The sequence below is a fragment of the Pistacia vera genome, unplaced genomic scaffold (genome assembly GCF_008641045.1).
Source record: "Pistacia vera cultivar Batoury unplaced genomic scaffold, PisVer_v2 Contig553, whole genome shotgun sequence".
Classification (NCBI taxonomy): Eukaryota; Viridiplantae; Streptophyta; class Magnoliopsida; order Sapindales; family Anacardiaceae; genus Pistacia; species Pistacia vera.
In genome coordinates, this window is record NW_022196394.1 from 320,850 (window position 1) to 342,636 (window position 21,787).

Sequence of the window (21,787 nt, forward strand, 5' to 3'; positions counted from 1 at the left end):
ATTATTGGACAACAAGACGTGATAATGAACCTTCAAGTTCAACAACTAAAGATGGATCATTGTACCCAAGTTTAAAAATGAAGTTTGCAAAGATATGCCTAACATAATGTCTCTAAAGTCTTATAAACTCGTTTTCTTTTAATTTGATAGTCAAAACTGAAGACTCATATTTCTATAGAAACTTTTTATTACTACAATAAATCGAGAAACTAGAAGCAAGATTTAGTATTTTCACCCTTATATATACATGTATAAACAAATCATTCTCTACAAGAACAACAATATAAAATATGCGACCACCATAGGCCCCTTCAAATAGGTTTTATCAACCAGAAAATGACTACCACCCCTTTGGGCGAGAAATTAATCTTATTTTTCTAAATTTTGATTTTATAATGGCATCAATATTTTTAACCTATAACACATGGGCTTATTCGTACAACTAAATGTAACACTCCTAACTTAGGATCCTTTTCTTTTTTAATAGAAAAAAATTCGTATGTAGATTTACATTTGTCATCCAAATACCTCGTATTTATAATACTGAAAATATCAAATTTAATACCGAAAGAACACGACTTGTGTTTCAAGGAGTTGAGTCAAAGGCATGGACATCTTCTTATATCGTGCCCAGAACTGTTTCCCCACTTCATTTTCCAAATTGTGGATCGAGATAATTGAAGCAAATGTAAAAGAATCCAGAGACAATGTCAAAGAATCCAAACGCTTTCCGTCTCCATTGAATTTTAAGTAATTGGGTCATTGTCGAAGTTTTGATCCCCTTGAGTTTTTGTTGTCACCTAGAAAACAATTCTCTACATTCCTCCTAATTTCCATCATACACCAAATTCTGTTTATTACACTCTTTCAAATATTAGATTTTTACATGTCTCACGATGCTTAAAAGATTTAATTGAAAAAAAACAAAATATAGACCAAGCTTAATACAAATTCCACGATAAATGAGATTAGAGCTAGTACCCATAATCCCACATTTAGAGTCATTAAATGGTTATGCTCATTCAGAGATGTGAATTAGGTTGGCGGTTGAACAATGAATGAAATCTAAGTGTTTTAAGTAAAAACAAGATAATAAAAAAAAACATTTTATAACCAAAACTTCAAAAATATTATGTCAGACCAAAATGCTTCTTATCTTCACACAATCGTTACATTGTACAAAGCAGAGTTGACAACTACAGGAAGCAAACACCTCTATGATACAAGGATGCCCACAAAGATTTTAGTATTATATCTCTCACCATCACATACAAGGACCTCATGTCCTCTTGATAGAGAAAAAAATATTAGACCTAAAAACGAGGAATAAAATATATATATATATAAAAACTAATGAGAAAAATAACCAGCACTACCAACCCATAGAAGAAACAACAATGACTGACTTCTACCTGCCTGTCGCTCAATTTACAAAAGGTGGACGGTCCAAACTGCAACTCTTTACGCATTAAACCAACGTAAGCCTGCCTGCCTGCTGCCTGTCACCTGGTTCTCTAAGTAATCTTCATCATCTCAAGGCCTATTAATTGTGGCCAAAACCAAATTTTCAGAAAGCCCTCAGATTTCTTCAGGAATATAGGTTACACGTTCAAGATTTCCTGTATATGGCAACATGCTCTATACAGAACACCAGATACTCCAGGTGGTAGCATGAGCCTAAAATGAGAGTATACAAAGCAATTGTATAGAGACAGATTACTATATCCAAGCAAGAGAGCCCCGATCGTTTGGTACTTGAGGACGGCCTCGAGTTGGTGTAGGAGGTCTGTTAGCATTAAGCTCCTAATTGCAAGAAACCAATAAACAAAATAAACACTGGGAACATTATACAAAAATCTCACTATTCAGTGCAGATGGATTTTTTAATTAGTAGCACCTGCATCCATGTATCTTCTATATGTCGTTCTGGTGATGCTTCAGGCGATGAAATTGCTGGCGGCAAAGGATGAATGAGTTTCGGAACCACCACAAGATCTCTACCCAAAACTAAGATTGCCCCAGCATTATTTGCAGTACCTATAGATTCAACCAAGTGAAAAAGGCTGAACACCGGTGGCACCGGTGGTACTCAGAAACTACATCAATCGAAAGGGAGAGGCTACATACCACAGTAATTGGTAGCTGAGAAAAGTGTAATTAAATGTCCTTGGGCAAACCGCTCAAAGCCATCCATCACACATTCATGTGCACGTACAATCAACTGAAGATCATTGTTATTGCAAAATTCCATAACTCGATCAGGCTGCAAAAAGCAAACTTTCTAACATGAGCACATGCAGAACCAAAACAAAAGACACCAGGTGCAAAATTTTCCAGTATGAATAGGTTAGCATATTGAAAACTGTTTTAGAAACCATTAATCCAAAAAGTTGATGCTGATAGACAACAGTCCATAAGTAGCATTTAAATTTTAACATGCCTCTTCACATGCATGGTTGAATTTGATTAACCCACTTACAATGTGAACTCAACAGATGCAATCACAGGTCTAATCTGCTTCATGTCATAATTTTATCAATAGAATGAAGTAATTATCAAGATTTGGACAAAAGCCCTAAATTCTCATAATGCCAGTTTGTTACTATCTAAACTGATAAAGCTGATGAACTGATAAAGCTGATGAACTGATAAAGCTGATGAACTGATAAAGCTGCATTCATTGGCAAGATCAAAGAAATGAATGGATAATTTGATTTCTTTTGAAACAAGGATTAAAAGGTAATTACGTTTAGTACCAGCTCCACACCTCCAACCATTGAATTGTTATGGATGAATGGCCCTAAATTTATGTTAACAATTGAAGTAAAAAATTTAAGGAATAGTACAAGGATGAATAAGTGGAATCCCCATTGCTTTGGTTAATTGCCAAGTCTTCAATGATTATTAAAGACTGAAAACCATAAAGACATGGACTTGTTCACAAGGGGAGGGCAGAGGGGATTACAAGGTTAAAAAATGATGAATGCACAGCTTGAAACTAAAATCCTGGATTTAGGAATTTCAATCTGCAAATTCAGACCACATAATGGGGAGAAAATAGCTTTGAGCATGGAGCCCTATCTTTTAAAACATGCTAAATTTCATAGACAATCTCCAAATTCTGGTAATTGTTCAAAAATATATCAGCACAGGGAATGGCATCAGTGCATCAAAGAAGGTTAATTTCTAGAATCTCTGCGAATCCTTGACCCTTAAAAGTTGAAATCTTCAGCCATCTCTTTCACTAAAAAGCGTCCTTTAAAATTATATGCTAGCACCGGAACTTATGCGGAAATCTATTTAGCTCAATAAATATTAAAGTTTTTGTGAAGCACAGTATAACAATATAAAAATAGAAGAAATGGAAAGACACTCACCCCAAAAGTAACTAACCCTGGACCCCTAGCATTTGGTCGCAGTCCTTCCACACTGTCATTTTCTGTCGGATCAGACCTAGGGAAAAAAAAAAAGGCATATTACAAAGCCATTGAAAAATCAGAACATAAATGAAAGCGTCAAAGTGAAACAGTATAGACATGCACTGACCACAATAGATCCATAAGCACAATTGAACCGGCTTCCATAGTAATTGGACGTTGAAGATTTTCAATCTGTTCCACATGATTTATTGACCGACCAATACCTCCATGCATACAAATGATTTTCTTTTCAATTAGAGCAGCCAAAGGAAGCCAATTGAATAAACGGTTTATCCTATGCCAAGCCCAAATTCCATCTCTCTCACCCTGTTCAACAATGCATTAGATTGCTAGAAAAAGCAGTTAATACTAATGTAAACAGACCCTTTCAAAAGCATAAATAAAAATACCATGCGCTCAATGCACTCAATCCTGAAACCAAAAAGGGCATTAATGTCTGCAGCTTCATGGTTCCCACGAATTAGATGTACATTGTTGGGATATTCAACCTGCAAAATTGACATAATGATACAACAATAAGTCCATCTCTAAGAAAAAGTTCAGTTTGAAAGATTAATGATATAAAAAAACGAAAAAGCCAAAGAAAAGGTACCTTCAAAGCAAGCAGAAGAGTAATGGTCTCAAGGCTGTGTTGACCACGATCAACATAATCTCCTAAGAAGAGATAATCAATGTATCTGCAGTCATTCATGAAATTAAGCGTCATGGAGTTTCCCAGGTTAAACTTGATTGTAAAATGTAGCAATCAAAATGTATTCCAATGCATAAAGCAGTAATCTTGCAACAGCGAATAAAGCACCCACCTATGCTTATAGGAGGACAAAAATAAACCCACATGATCAAAATAAAAGAATGGAAGAGACAGAATGTGAGTATGACAGAATGCATGAGTATGTAAGTGGGAGAAAGGAGGGATGGAGGAGGGGGAATATAACATTAATAAGCCTCCTATCCTGCCAAAATAAATGAAAATAAAAAACCTCCTTCAATTCCAAGATACTCATATATTAGTCTCACAGCCATGCTTCCAAGCACATGGACATTTTACACCTTTTAGCAGAATATTTGCTCTGAGAAACATGGGTAGAACTTGACAAAGTAAACCAACTTCTCCAAGTCTGAGCGACCTCTGAATCATTCCCAACCCTAACCAAGACGACATGCATCTAAAAACTTGGAAACTCTTAAGTTCAAGACCTCTAATTAAAGTGGCTGACCACATTGAACCACGTGATGTAACATGAAAGAAGCTCCAGCTAATTTCTATTCTAACCTGGGACTTGATTAACAGACTAACCCAACTTACAGGTAAACTTAATTATGTGTTTCTTGTCCCATTTTTTTTTTTCCAATAACAAACTGCATAAAATTTATTGGTAAGAAAAGAAAGTATAAAACAGGCATGAACTAGTGGTCCACCTCAGGGTTATTATTAAGAAAAAAATAACCACCAGCACAGAAAGAGCATCAACTATATAATCTTATTCACCCAATAATCACTACAAAATCACATCCTAGTTCTCCAAAATGAAGGATGGAGAACTTTCCTGAAACTCTTTTAGTATTGTATGCCACAAAAAAGGTACTGTACCTGAGAAAACCAAACATTTCTTTTATAATGTGTTAAAAGTTTCCTTTTATTTCTTCATTACAGTAAATATTAGAAAAATGATTGTCAAAAACTGTATTTACTTTAAAAATAATTTAATTCCACTTAAGAACAGACCAGACTAGAATAATGTGTACTAAAAGATAATACTCTATCAAAGATTAGTAAATAATCCACCACTTTCAGATGTTGCTAAGGCCACTGGAAGAAAGGAAACAATCAAGCCAAAGAATTTATTGATTTTAACATCTTTTCCTCATAATATTAAAAGCAGAGCAATAAATTTCCATCATAGCTGAGTTCTGAAATGAAATAAAATCGTTTGCCCAAAAATAAAAGAAAAATAAAGATAATATATGAATATAATCTCTGCAAAATCATCTGAAATCAGGATGAAAAATAATGACTGCACAAGTTGCCATAAATGAAGATTTCTTCAGTTCAATTTAAAAAANAGTAAACCAACTTCTCCAAGTCTGAGCGACCTCTGAATCATTCCCAACCCTAACCAAGACGACATGCATCTAAAAACTTGGAAACTCTTAAGTTCAAGACCTCTAATTCAAGTGGCTGACCACATTGAACCACGTGATGTAACATGAAAGAAGCTCCAGCTAATTTCTATTCTAACCTGGGACTTGATTAACAGACTAACCCAACTTACAGGTAAACTTAATTATGTGTTTCTTGTCCCATTTTTTTTTTTCCAATAACAAACTGCATAAAATTTATTGGTAAGAAAAGAAAGTATAAAACAGACATGAACTAGTGGTCCACCTCAGGGTTATTATTAAGAAAAAAATAACCACCAGCACAGAAAGAGCATCAACTATATAATCTTATTCACCCAATAATCACTACAAAATCACATCCTAGTTCTCCAAAATGAAGGATGGAGAACTTTCCTGAAACTCTTTTAGTATTGTATGCCACAAAAAAGGTACTGTACCTGAGAAAACCAAACATTTCTTTTATAATGTGTTAAAAGTTTCCTTTTATTTCTTCATTACAGTAAATATTAGAAAAATGATTGTCAAAAACTGTATTTACTTTAAAAATAATTTAATTCCACTTAAGAACAGACCAGACTAGAATAATGTGTACTAAAAGATAATACTCTATCAAAGATTAGTAAATAATCCACCACTTTCAGATGTTGCTAAGGCCACTGGAAGAAAGGAAACAATCAAGCCAAAGAATTTATTGATTTTAACATCTTTTCCTCATAATATTAAAAGCAGAGCAATAAATTTCCATCATAGCTGAGTTCTGAAATGAAATAAAATCGTTTGCCCAAAAATAAAAGAAAAATAAAGATAATATATGAATATAATCTCTGCAAAATCATCTGAAATCAGGATGAAAAATAATGACTGCACAAGTTGCCATAAATGAAGATTTCTTCAGTTCAATTTAAAAAATTAAAAAAAAAAAGTAAAAAGAAAAGACAAGAAAAGATAATGATTATTTCAAAATATGAAAAAGATGCAATATTCCTGGACCAGACATGCAATTAATAAAGGATGAGAAAATATTTATAAAAAAAAAAATCAATCTCCTACTGTGGAAAACCTGCTTCCCAAATATTAAGAAGGAAGAAAAAAGAAATATCTCTCAACTCTATTGCACCAGTAGCATTGGCAAATGAACAAACTAAAACTACCACAAGACCATCTAAAATCAGGATCAGTATACACACCAAATAGTGGCACACAAAAGAACAAATTTTAAAACTGAACTTCAACTCCTTAGTGATTGCAACTCATAGCAATGGAAAAAGACGATTCTAACAACCATGAGACCAGCTGATCAGAATCAAATGGCACAGCAAATTGTGGCTCACAAAAGAAAAGTTTTGAATCTCAACTTCCCTTTTTTTTCCACATCATTAGGATGACTATATAGATGTATGTAAATAGACGTCAAACTTCTATACCATCAATTGTAGTGTCACAGATTTTGTAACTATACCAACATTTGATGGAAGAGAAGCAGCTGTCACCACTCTCAAACACCACATCACCACTTTGCCATCTGCATCCCAAACCATCGCTAGCTATCATTATCAATGTCACCTACACCAGCACCATGCATCGCTAGCTATCATTATCAATGTCACCTACACCAGCACCATGCAATTACCACTGCCACTGCCACTACCATTTCCACCACCAGAACCACCATTACTACCTACTAACAAATGCAGCCTTCATCACCACCAAGTCACCATCATCCTGAAATTAACCTTACTAATGAAAACACAACCACCTCTTCAACTACAGAAAGACAACTCTTTTACAAGTCTAAGCTGAAGTCCACGGTTCATTCATAACCACTAAGGCACTCCAGTTCACAATAACGCACACATGGGTAATCGCTCCAAACACAATAGTTTTACATAGATAAAGTAGCAATCTAAAAATCAGTCTGACATTAGAGCAAACTTAACACCTAGGAATAATCAGTTATTTTCAAGAGTAAAGAAAAACTAAACAGTCACAACTAAACAACACTTTTATTGTAATAAAAAGGAAAGTTAAAGTACACTACAAAGTAGGTTCCTGAAAAAACTTTTGCAATATTAGAAAATACAACAGTATCCTGAGTTTATATAGGTCAGACTAAATAAAAGAATTGTCCAACTTGAGAAAAAATCAATTTTGAATTTGGAACCACAACAATAAGTGTGCATAATAAGAAAGAAAAATAATGAATAAAATTGCTTACGCAATGTCCCCAGCTGTTGAAGGTGCACCATACTCATCAAAAAGGCGCATGAGATCTCCAAACTGCCCATGCAGATCACCAAATATTTTGATAGGAGCCTTAAGCTGTAAGACACTTGGTTCACTAGAAAATATTCGCTCAGCGCTATCACAAAGATCTGCTATTTCATTGCAGTCTAAGAAAAATTGCCTTCGGACAGGGGGCTTCCAGCCTCGAGGCTTTAAAAGATGTGCTATGACCTGGATAAAAGGAAAAATAGATGATCCATTGCAAAACATAAAGAATCCTTCTTTGGTACGTAATATAAGTCACCCAAAATTAAGAACAGGGATACTCAACTTATCCAATGACAATTTTATAAATTAAAAAAAAAAAAGAGTTAAGGACGGCAATCTGACATTCAAGCAAGCCATAGTGAACACGACTTTAACTTCATTCAATCATTATTGTTGGCCTGACATAAACTATTTGAAAACTTCAAATTGGTCAAATACCTATGCAAGACACAAACTAGTCCAGACTTGGTCTTGAAACATTCACTGATCATCCCCACACATTAATACTCACACACAGGCTGTCCAATAGAAGAACCATGGAAATGTATAGTTTACCTAAAAAGTGTTGAAGGGAACTTCCATATGCCCACATCTTATGCAAAAAAATTTGAAAATAGAGAAAGTTTTGTGCAATATGGGATTTTAGACACTACTTTTCACCTAAAGTACAAAAAAAAATCATGAAACATCAACAAGCCTAGACCTACTCTGTCCCAACATTTGAAGGTAGATGAATGTGACACCGAACAACTGTAATCCAACATAAATGACTAGGTCATGTAACATAGACAAATATGGAACATTTCAAAATCACCTAAAATCCTAAATAATATTCTAAGAAAGGTGATGTCGATAGAAGTGTTATGCAAATAACAAGGGAATAAATGTCGCGGAGCAAGAATATTTATACATGATGATCCTTCAGTCTGTAGGTCCCAAGACGAAACTCCAAAATATTTTGTAGCATATTGAGCACAATTTGCAAATTTCACACGACAGGAAACTCTTTAACCCAACTGCTATTGCTTACAGAGGTGACAAAGGCTGTCACCAATATCCAGAATGCATTTATCTTCCATAAATGTCCTTAAAAAGGCCACCAAAACTAAGCTAAACTTCCCAAAAAAGGAAAAAAGGAAAAAAAAAAAAAAAAGGAGGAAATTAATAAGAATATTAATAGCCCAGAGTTAAGACCACGATGAATTTAGTGATACGAACTTCAGAGCTTGATTTTTAGCAGTTGCATAGACTGAAGTTTGGAATTCAAATCATTAAAGCACTTCTGGTGGGAAGACTCAGGGTTAGTGATGTTTGGAAAAGAGACTATGATGAAAGATGAGTGTTAATGTCTGCAATAGGTATACAAGATTACAAGTGAACTCTGATCAAAATTTGTGCATCTCTGTCTGTGTATACATGGTTGGTTAGTTACCCTAATGGGTTAAAAAGCCTTTTTACCTTTCCATTCTTATTTAAGTAGAAATAAAAAAATAGTTTAACTCTCCTATCCATAGCCATTGACTAATTGGATGGGGTTGACTGTCAGGTTGTAAAACTTTAGGAGTGGGATCCGCAAAATTTACTCATCAATTTTACCTTCTTTGGGACACTATTGATGGACATCTGGCGATCTAGTAGCTTCCTTGCTGCCGTTGCACTCTCAGGGGTACCGTAGCTGACCCTCCTCCCTTCATTTTCAAACTGGTCAATAGAAAGCTGTCTGACCATACCACCTAATGCTCCACCAGTCTCTGCAGCGACAACAACCTAATACAGCATGAAAGATCAAATCAGACTTGAAGCCATGAAATAAGCACCTTCATGCTAATATAGCATCACTGCAACATTTGACTCGGCTGACAAAATCTTGTACTTACAGCTCTATGATGCAGCCGAACTCCAGCCGGAGCAATGCTATTTGACCCAACAGAATCAGGTTTAATCATCTGTTTCCCACTAGGAGTAGCCTCGGCCCCACGATCTCTGTCTGGTAGTTCAACTTCTCCATTAACTTGCCGTGCCTTCACTGCAGCCAATGTGGCACTGATAGCCTCAGCTTCTGCAGCTGATGCTTGAACTAACGACTCAACGCCCTTGCTTATTCTCCTGCACAGCAATTCAAGTGAGCAATTATTTGAATGAGAACCATAGCAATCATGACATGCACAGAAGCTAGCTCACCTGGAACCTTGGAGCATGGCATTTTCAGTGCTTATATCAGTATACATGTCACCATTAATAGGAGGAGCAACTGGATTTCCCAGCACAACTGCACCATCAGAAGCTGCTTCAGGCATTGCTTGCCTTGCTCTTTCATCAACAAATCCATACCTTCCAAGCCGTCCTGCTTGCACATTTGATGCAGCAGCAGCAGCAGCATGTGAAGCTGCAGTCGTTGTCTCGGCTGCTGCCAGGTCTTCCGCAACAAGTAGGTCATCAAGCAACACCCCTGAAACATAAGCATACATCAAGAACAATACTATGATACCATCATATTAATTGTTAGCTTGCAAGACCATGCTTCGACTTTTTTTAAAAATAAAAAAATAAAAAGCCGAGAAAAATAACAGTAACCAAAAGGGACATGTTGTGAAGATGCATTCTAACATGTAAGCTACAAAGACCATATCAAGCTCTTATCATCTATCTAAAAATCTAATTTAGTCATTCACTGCCAAGTCTTTGCCCGTCTTACCAAGTTCCCCAAAAATTTCACAAAATTCATCAGTTATTTTATAAAAAGTGTCAAATCACAAGGTTCAACAGCACATATGTTCCAAACCATTTCAATTTGCTTCAGCATCTTTTGAAATCCTCTTCCAGGTACCATCATAAATGTAGGTGCCATCAACATATGCCAACAACTGAATTCTTCAAATTGACATTAACATAACTTTCCATCAAATGGGGACTCTCCGTATTTCTGGTAAGTGCATATTTCTTTACTGACGGCACATCCCCTCTTGAACTAATTCAACCCAAACATAGCATACACAAAGCTTGAAGATATATTACGTCAATGCCAGTTGTATGTCAAATAAAAACATGCATCCCATTAATTCAGGTAAAGAACCCAGTAGACATCCACTTTCTCCAAAAAAGTTCTATTGGCAGTGCAAGACTGTGCAGTGGAATATGCTGTTTTGGCAAAAATAATTAAGCTCCCTTATCAGGCATTAAACTATGAAGACAGGTGTTGTAATGGGTAGGTTTGTGTTTGATATACGATACATTGGAAAGAATATCAGCAAATTATTATGTAGAATGTACATCTTACCACCACGTAAACCACCATAAATAAATATCAAGTCACCAACTGCTGCAGCCGCATGCCTGCAACGCCTTGTCAGCTCAACTGCAGCATCTCCACCAGCTGCATCAGCACTGTATCGGCCTGTCCTAGGACTAGTAACAACAGATTTTGTATCACACCAAACTCCAGCTGCAGTATCCAAAACTATAAAAAGGAAAACATAAGGGAACAGTAAGATTTCTATAAATGGACCAGCTCCTGACAAAATATACGTAGACAAAACCAGTGAAAAAAAAAAACACATCAACAATAACAATTAACAGTTTTGGTAATGTGCATCCTCGGATGTGACCCCTACTGATTCTTGTCCTCTTAAACATTACAGAGTCATTTATTTTAAAACAAGCAGTAGAAATATAGCCAATACATTGCAAACAAAAACAACTTCAAACTTCCAAAAAAGGAAAAAAGAGAACAAAGATTAACAATAATAACATAACAAAAAATCATATATTCGTTTTTTTTCCCTAAAAGGAAAGATAAATCCATCTTACAATAACAGCAACAGGAAAACAAACAAATGCCAAAACAGGATATAACTTCTCAGAGAAAGCAAGTGACGATGAGATAATTTGTTACTTTTTCTCAAACCAAAAACATGATTGCGGAAAATATTTAGCAGAGAAAGACCCAACAGGTTAGAACAAGTTGTTAAGCACCTTGTTTCTAACCAAGAAGCCAACAGTTCAAATACATTGGGGGCACCTACTAATAATGTCACAAAAGTTTCCTAACTACTACGGTTGTAAAGTCTAAAAGCAACCCCCACATTAGAGCACCGAGAACATGGGAAAGTTGAGGGATTTCTCAGAGAGAGAAAAGAGGCAGGGAGGAAAAAAAAAAAGGAACATCTAGAACCATCAAATTAAAATTGGACGTGGAAGAAGGGATTCAAGACCTAAAATTGTTTTTCTCTATTCTCTTGATGTGAGCCACCTTACCAAGGAAACTAGAAATGATCTACAGATTTATTAACAGGTCATAGAAGACCATCCCACATCATGGATAACCACTAAATGCCTTGTTCTACACAAGAAATTAGAAGTTCTATAATCCCAAGGTCACAATCAGTTCCTAGCAGAAACAATCAATAACTAGGTTAGTTATCTACTGCTCAGTGTTTTGCAAATATAATATCATCCAAATCCTACTCAAGTAGGATTATTTGAAATCTATAGATATGCAAGCTCTTTCAATAGATGAAAACAGATTGTAGGAGAAACTTCCGAATAAAGAATACTTATTAAGGATTGTGTCATCCAACTGTAAAGACCATGTGCAACAATTAAGGGACCTAGATGTGAATTGGATTCATTCTCTTATTCTTCCACAATCTTTCACTTCTACATCTTTGTTCCTGTATTTCCACAGTAGATATTTATAAACTCGACACTCAACACCAATCAAAATTGAACCCTAGCAACCTAAACCATTAGAAACTACGAACACAGGCCCTACCACCTGTACGTTTTAAATTACCATAACTGCCCCAAACCATGCATTCACCCAGCTGTTACCTGGTATTTTTTAACACTCTTTAACCCTAAACTCTAAATTTTAATAACCTTTTGCCTCCAACTACACCAATAAGCAGCTAATTCAATATACTTCAAAATTCAGAAAATAATAAATAAAATATTAAATTGACACATATATATGCATATAAATGCAGTATACATGTATATATGCACAATATTTCTAACATGCACATATATGTATCTGAAGCGACAGAGTAAGGAGGTCATAAATTACATATAGAACTATATCAACCATTTACATGCCTTATATCTCTGTAAACACATGTTAAACATATACAAGTAAAACCATCTTATCATACGACAAAATACAAGGTCATACATCATAACATACCAAAGAACTAGAAGTCCAAGATTCCAAAAGTCAAATTCAAATACCTGCAACACTCGATGAATCTTCTACCATGCGTCCTCCACCAAGTGCCCCTCCAGACACATGAAGTCGTGCATTAACAAAGACCTACAAGCATAATAAGAACAACTGATTGATCTTTTGCTAAAAAATGAATAAAATAAAAGAAGAGAGGCCATAGAATAAAGAAAAATTAAAGAAAAAAGGAAAAACAAAACCCACTGCTGCATGTTGGTATCTTGGAGATGGTGAGACACCAGGAGCAATAGCCCATTCCCAACGACCATCTCTATGTTTAGCAAGTCCATATGCACTTGCCAAAGGCTGCAAAAACAGAAGTTTGAATCACACAACACAATAGATGTTGCATTAAATAAACAAGAATCTTCAAAATCAGCTTAAGAAAACACAAGCGCAAACACAAGCAGTGAATGAACCAAACTTTCTACATTAGAACACTAATGATAGGGGGAAGACAAACAGAATGCACGACAACAAACTAATATATGCATGTCTAATAGAAACTAATATTCTCACATAACCTATATGGTAATTTGATATCAAAAATCGAATACCAAGGGACTTTTCTATCCACGTAGTATGATATGTTCTGATTTACACTTGTCAAAGGACCTTTTTACATACAGGCCCTGTAAGTTTGTCAAAGGAATAGTTTGCACTTTAGATAAGTAGTCTGAGATATTTTACCAAAGTTCCTTTAAATACCCATAGCTTACATTTGTCATACCATTCATGCAATCAGTGGTGGACCCAGAAATTTTTGTGAGAGGGGGCACCATAAGAATATTAACATTTAAAAAATATTGCATAATTAGCTCATTAACAATGCTATAAATTGTATATTTTATAATATAAGACATGCAAACTAACAAACTCATATAAGTTGTTCATAGGTAAATCTACAATTTCTTTTTGATGGTAACAAATGAGATGTCACTTAATTAATTATAAGGAGAGTACAGAAAAGAACACAAAAAAGAGAAAAGTTAACCATGATGATGGGCAAGTTACACAATTTAATTGTATTTTATGTCACATTAAAAGTAGTAGAACTAAAAAATTCAACAATTGATAATAATTTAATGCAACAAATAATAAAATAAAATAAAAATAAACCGTCATAATATAAAAATACATACAAACATTCAAGGAGGGGCACAAGTGTAATGAGGCTAAAATATCAGGGATGAAAACTGAATCTTAAAATTTGAGAGGGGGCTGCGTTCTGCCCTTGTCTATAATGTAGGTACACCAGTGCATGCAATTCATGAAGCTACATATTTACCATTTATCAGAGAAAGCAAGTTGCGTAGAAAATAAAAAGCAACTTTATCATCATTTCAAAATCCTAACAGTCTCTTTTGATAAATAATTTAACTTGTTCTACCACATTTAACAAATCAAACTGCAGTAAAAAATACAGCAAAGAAACTAAATTCCAGACAAAACAGGAGATTGAAATGATGAAATACTATTCCTTCAGTAAATTATTTTCCCAGAAAAGAAAACTTTGCATATAACATATTGAGTGTGTTTACCCAACATGTTAAAAACATAATATCACTATACAGATGTACATGCACGAGAAAGAGAATATAATAATTAGAGATAGAAAAATGCCAAAATAAGACAACATTCGCAATAAGAGAATTAACCAAACCAACCCAACATGTTCATAAAAGTGAAAATTAAAAAGAATATACTATGTTCATTTAACTATTTTCTCGTTCCAAAATTAACATGAGATGAGCACACTCTAAAAATTAGAGCCTTCAGATCCCTTACCCAAAAAATCTGACATCCAAGGAAAACATAAACAATACATCATTCAAACATCAACTCTCAAATTATTTAACCCTCCAGCCCCAACATCCAAAAAAATAAAGAACCATGGTAAAGATTGAACATCAGCAAAAAGAAACCAACTATAAAGGGAAGCAGCACCTCAGCACTGCCATTGACTGCATCACACCTACATGTGTTATTGGAAGGGTAAAATTAAGTTCAAAACTCTTAAGTGACCACTCGCAGTTGGCTATTAAATATGCTAAACATGTCTTTACTCGCACTTACAATACGGTCTTGAGTTTTTTATTTTTGATTAAAATTTTATATCAGTATTTTTGTGCAAATATAATTCACATCCCCAGCTTTGCTCAAATCTAAACCTTCATGGAGAGATTATCTTCAAAACAAAACTGATAAGCTACCCATCACTATAGTCTATTCGAAGAAGAGGAGAAATGGCCATTAGTTGTTATATGGGCAGGGGAATTAGTTAGGATTATTCTGGGATTTGTTTTGGGAGGCTTCTAGCACCTCGAATAGCTAGACCCTATCTTATTTTGCTTTTCTTTCTTGTTGCCAAAGGTTTCTTAGTCTGTCTCTGTGTTGTTTCTTGCTTAATTTCAGAATTAATATATTTACGAATTTCTCTTCTCTTGCTGTTTGAATGTGATTTGATTTCCATTGAGGCTTTCCGGAAAGTTTCTTATCAAAAACCTTTACTAATATAAAGTGAGAAAAATACCACAATAAGTGCTACGGCCACCAAAAGGAAATAATTTGTCATTACATTCTCAAAAAGTAAAAAGCAAGTCTACAGAGAAAGAACATTTAAACTAAAAGCAGGTACGTGCATACTCACCACACTGCTTGCATCCCTCCCTCCACAAAGCAGAAGAAGGCCATCAGAACGAGCACTTGCAGTTGCATACCTATTCCAACATAAAGAGTCAGATGTGAGCACAACTTGAATATATCTTGGGTCAGTTCTAGGGTTTAAGTGAGAAACAAAACCCAAACTACTCAAACGCAACCAAACAATTTATGACATAATCATTTAAGAAACAGCCAGTGATGGTCCATATTTGATAAATAGAACTTATTGCTCTGAACGCTTTTAAAACAATATGTAAATAATAAGAGAAGATATCATTCAGCATTCATGTAGGAAGGAGAAAAACTTTACATGCACGGAGGTGGACCCTCGCCCTCAGGTTCCAACTTACGCCATTCATAGGGCTTTGCAGCTGTATCTAGGGCCCACACATCAGCCAAAGGCCGCTTTCCTGGAAAGAAAAGAGCAAACATTTTTAATAATTCACAGTAATTTTCAACATTTATAACTCGTAACAAGCAAAATTTCTACCAAATTATTCGAAATCTTACGATGCATTTTTAGAAATTAATTTAATTTTAATTTTTATGTCAACATAATGCACACAAGACACAGAGACTAGATAGTAAAGCGACCTACCATCATTCCCACCAATTGCCATGAGATACCGTTGTCCCACTAATGCCATCACATGTCCATAACGTGGCCCAGGTCCAGGGCCTTGAACAACAACTCTGCACAAAAATTAGCATCCATTTTAATAATATGCATTTCAAAAAGAACAAATAAAAAGGCAGGAATATCCTTCAAGAGTTTAACCTATGCCACCGCGGCCGTTGCTGTGTGAGGTCAAGAACATGAAGATCCTCAGCAGACAAACCAGCTGGACCAATTCCACCCTGAGTTGAAATGGAAGATTCCAGGAAAAACTTAATGATTAGTCTTTATTTTTATTTTTATTTTTTGCTTATTTGGTGTGTGTGATGAGTTTTGGGCGCGGGTGTACTCTACCTGAATAACCACCATAGTCCCCACAGCTGTTGCCACATGTGCAGCCCTCGGTGTGGGTGGTTCTCCAAAAGGAGTGATCCTGAAAAATAACATCTATTATAAGCATGAATCTTCAGTAAACACAAAGCACCACCACAGGGCAGAAGAATACAGGTATTGTTTAAAAAAGCCACACAGTAATGAGATAATAAATCCTTCATCCCAGACTTACCTAGACCATTTATTTGTTAAAACATCATAACAGTGCACATCAGCTGTGGCACCTGCTAGTCCTGCAATTCAAGTAAAACATATTGGTCATGAGAACCTAAAGCATGTCATGTTAACACTACGAAACTCCACATGAGAATCACCCCTTCAAGAAAATTTTAAGAGATAAGCTATTAATTAAAAAATAAATCATAATTATACTTCAGCTTATGCCATTTCTTAAGTGTAGATAAGCAGATAAAAGAAGATGGTATATTCTTATAAAATCAGTTCTTCTACAATAGATGCAACACCACTAGCAATCCAAGATACTAGCATTTGCTCCAGAAACAAAAACCGAATAACCAAAGCACAGAACGTGACTTGTAATAAAGATTATAAGGATTCCTCAGTAACACTAAAACCAAATCATTTCAAAGTCAAAGTCAACTAATACCAATATGCAATTCAATTTTCATTTTACAAATCTAAAAGATAAAATAAAAAACACATTTTAGAAATAAGGATTATGAAAACACAAAATTCAAATTTCTAAAACTTTATAAAACTCAAAGGGGACATTTAAGATGTTTCAGAATTTTTGAAAAACATGACGGCTAAAACATGCAAAAGTCACCTTCTACTGCTCCAAGAATAGAAATACCATAGTATTTCATCGTTTTTGTTCTCAGAGAACTATAATTTCAATTTGCTTCAAGAAATTCTCAAGTCTTCAAAAAACAAAAATCAAGTTTATTGAACAGTTTTTCAAAAACCATTTTGTAAAACAATATGCCTTTTAAATTTTAAATTAAATTAAATAACAATCTAGAGATGCACACAACATAAATAAAAACCATTTTATCACCAAAACATGCACCTTGATATCTAAAATTCAGAATAAAAAGTTTAATACGCACGTAGGACCCTTTTTCTCTTTTTCTGGTACCATCTAAAGAAACTAAGGACATTCAAACACAATGATATGTTATTTAATTCGACTTCAAAAACTGGGATTCAAATTCCACTCAAAAACAGCGAGTTCAGCGCTAAACATCACAAATAGTAACAGAAGAAGAAATTACAACTAGAGTTAGTCAGGACAAAACAGAACCAAGCATCATAGTCCAATGATATCATGTAACCAAATTATACAGATGGCATAACCTAATTAACAAAAATTAGATTTGAATTACTTGAATGCTCCAATCCATTTACCATTGGGTCTTTCTCAACGGTATATAATAAAAAGAATATAAGCAAATACAACAACTTGAATTATTTTGGCTTCAACCCAAGCCAACTTGATATGCCACTCAGATTGCTGATTTTCTTTTCTTTTATTCAAACAATTACCTCAAGTGAAACAACAAAATCAAGGCTGATTAAAGATACACCGTGCCTCAAATCCATGGGAGTTTGATTGAAAAGATAAAATATTCCAGTTGGAAAACTAAAAAATTCTACATGGAAAAAAACTCAGTTTAATCACACAATAAACAGTAAATGACAACTAAACATGCCTTTCAAATTTGAAAGGGAAACAAAAAAGCTACTGTTTTGTGCCAGTCAGACTACCACTTCTTCCAAAACCATGCAGAGCTTATAGACCAAAACAACCTAATCATCCAGTTTCAACCATTTTGGCTTCAACAAAATTAAGATTTCTTACATATTAACCAAAAATTGCAGCTAACATTACTTCATTTCCACGAATATTGCTTCCTAGCTTATATTGGCTTCCATAAAAGAAGGGGTTCTCACTGAAACTCAGAATCTACAATTACTTGGTAAAAGATGCATCTTAAACTATTAGGGCAACAACAAAAGCAGGCTCTTAACAAGATACCTAATTTCCAGCTACAATCCTTAAATCTGAAACCGTAAGTCAGTTAACCTCCAATAAAATTAAAATTTCAAGCAATATCAAAATTTGAAATGCAACAAAAATAATAAATGAATAAAAAAAGCCTACTAATGCCAGCGCTTCCAGCAGAAGAAGGTGTTCCAGAGGCCGCAGAATTGCCCTCAAGTGCGGTCGCACCACCAAACAATATCAACCTAGGCCCAATGTAATTAGGCGTACCCTCCTCTCCAACTGCAGCAACAGCCGTTAACGTGTGGCCGCACCTCGGGCCCGGCCCATCCTCCTTCTTCTCTATAATCGCATTCACCACCGAGTACGTAGGCGCGCACCTCGGCCCCACCACCGGACTCTGTTGCTGCTGTTGTTGTTGCGCTGACGGTGGAGCCACAGCCGACGCCGTCGGAGATCCAGGAGGCTGTTCAGCTAATTGCTCCCTCTCCATCGGTGCTGGAGAAGTCGCCGTATTCTGCTTCTGTACTGCCGCATCGTGATCGGTGTCGGGCACCATATTTGAATCCACATCCATTGCTTTACTCGAATAACCTTAACCCTAGCTTCGAGATCGGAGCCAGAATCAACACAATTCCACATCTCTGATCAACATTTCTTCTCAAATTCCGTTTCAACCAATAATTCACAATTGAAAACCGTAAACCCTAAGCTCGGATCGTGGAATCTCAAATTCGATTGATTTCCGTGAAATTTTTCTAAATAGAGAAAAATAAATAAATAAGAAATAAATTGGTAAGGTTTTGTTTATCGTATCCGTCAATAAAATTTTCTCTCACTTTCTATTTCAATTTCTATAACTTCGAGTGGAGGAGACGGTCGAAGAATAGAAAAGAAAAGAAAACGGAACGGAGACAATCTCAAAGCCTTAACAAAAACAAGAAGGAGCATAAACAAAAACACATCATAAAGTTAACAGTGTTACGAATAAATTTATCTTAATAAATAAATAAAATAAATAAATGTCCAAGTAAATAATGATTGGATTTTAATTTTATTACCGTAAGCAACCGGTAAATGTTGTGTACGGACTGGGTGAGTGACGGCGGATAAGGGGGATAAGGTAACCGGAATAACCGGGTGTGAGTTTAAGTATTAACGGTGATTACCGGTTCCTATTTGTAAGGAGTATTAAGGTTTGCCAGAAGAAATGAGGTGGTTAGTGGGAGAGGAACACGCGCTGTGTATGTCGCGTGTTTGTAAAATCGAGTTGAGGTATTTGCTTGTTTTCAGGTGGTTCAATTAGTGAACACAATTCATCACCTGTTTATAAAAGCATGAAACGTGGTGCCCCCGTTCAATTGTAAAAACGAAACGTGGTGCCCCCGTTCAATTGTAAAAACACAATTTTGGATAATATTCTTTTATTTTTAGTATATGTTAGAATTTTCAAACATTTGAAAATGTATTCTATTACTATAAGTTAAACATTATTTTGAACAAGTAAATATGGGTTTCTTAACAGCAAACGGAGGTTTTTTTTTTTTTTTTTAATTTAATGGCCATTTTTGGAAAAATAAAATTTGTGGTTTTGAAATTCTAATTTTTAAAACATTTTCAAACCATGAAATAGATTTAAAAAATAATACAAAATTCAAGTAATAATTTTTCATAAAATTACTTAAATGATATGATATAGATAAAGAAACATTAATGAAGATAGATATAGTAAAAGATACCAACATTTTAACATTTATTAGGTGAATTTATGACAGCCATAACAGAAAGATTTTTAATGAAGTCATAATAAATAGTGTATTTATTTGTTTATTGAATAAAGTGTGGGGAACAGCAGTACAAAAGCGCGTGGGAATAAAGTTTGATCCGGCCTGACAAATACATATGGGGTAAGAGCTGGCTTTGGCTTTGGGTTAGATATTTATTATAACTCTAATTTATTTTATAATACAGTTATCAAATGATATGTTTTGTAATTTTAGCCGTACAGTTAACAATTTACAGCTTGTATATTTTATTTATGGGACTTGAATAAAAAATATATTAACACAAATAATTAGGGTTTACGAAATTTGTATCTTAAGATGTGTTATTAATTTAGAAATAAATGGTTGAGCTTCTATCCATGATTTAGAAATAAATGGTTGAGCTTATAGAGTTATACATAATTATATTATTCACAAATAAAAGCTTAAAAAATATTATTATTATTTAAAATTTTGATTTATTACTTTTTGAGGAATAAGATATGATGTTATTTTTTTCTACTTAAAATAGAAATAAATTTATTCAATCTAAAATTGGCCTTTCAAAAAAAAAAAACATCTTTCGGTGTGTTTGGTTCATTATTTTGGATAGGATTTTGGGAATAATATTAGGTAGTTGAATAGGGGAGTATTATGAGATAAAATTTAAAAATTTATAAAAAAGCCCATAGGTTTACTAATTTAATTAAACACCCCAACATATAAAATGACAAAAATACTCCTACCACTTGCAGCGCCAGATTCCAGCCACCACCGCTGGAATCTGGCCGAAAAATCGAGTTACAACTCAAACCGGTTGGATCTGTGTCGTAACGTGTCGTTATAGCCTTTTCCGGCTAAATCCACCACGGATCTGGCCAGAAAAGGCCAGATCTACGGCCTGCTATGGCAGTCGGAGGCGATCGCAAAAGGCCAAAACGATGGCCATCTTTGACCATCAGCGACGACCAATATGGCCGTCGTTTTCGGTCAACGATGGCCAAGATTTAGCTATCTTACCGTCAACGATGGCCAGAGCTGACTTTTTCCAGCCGATTCCATTGTGGTCGGTGGCTGGAAAAAGCCAGATCTGTGAATTACCAGCCAGTTCCGGGTCGTTAATTCACCGTTGTGCGATTCCGGCTACAACCGACGTGGTTGCTGGAATCTGCCAAAATATAGGTCACGGGAGTGTTTTTTGTATTTTTTTTTTTAAATCTTTTCTGGGGTAATCAATGAAATTAATAACCTTATGGGGTCTAAAATTAATTGAAAAAATTGGATAATATTCTGGAATAAGTGCCAAAGATTATTTGAAGAATTGATTGAGAATAT

The 21,787-nt window shown here is 34.9% G+C and overlaps 1 protein-coding gene across 1 annotated transcript; it reads right to left on the reverse strand.

Annotated features, from left to right (window-relative positions):
* Positions 1-1,120: 1,120 nt before the first annotated feature.
* Positions 1,121-19,660, reverse strand: LOC116108085 (serine/threonine-protein phosphatase BSL3). The gene is made up of 21 exons (XM_031394374.1): positions 18,849-19,660; positions 16,896-16,956; positions 16,685-16,763; positions 16,493-16,572; positions 16,313-16,407; positions 16,025-16,124; positions 15,701-15,770; positions 13,255-13,356; positions 13,059-13,140; positions 11,110-11,289; positions 10,014-10,281; positions 9,710-9,938; positions 9,429-9,599; positions 7,777-8,015; positions 4,033-4,117; positions 3,830-3,928; positions 3,547-3,746; positions 3,378-3,453; positions 2,128-2,263; positions 1,898-2,037; positions 1,121-1,803 (listed from the first exon to the last, which is right to left on the reverse strand). Exons 1-21 carry the CDS (start codon positions 19,264-19,266, stop codon positions 1,720-1,722), a joined length of 2,994 nt encoding a protein of 997 aa, XP_031250234.1. The 5' UTR covers positions 19,267-19,660; the 3' UTR covers positions 1,121-1,719.
* Between the last annotated feature and the right edge of the window lie 2,127 nt (positions 19,661-21,787).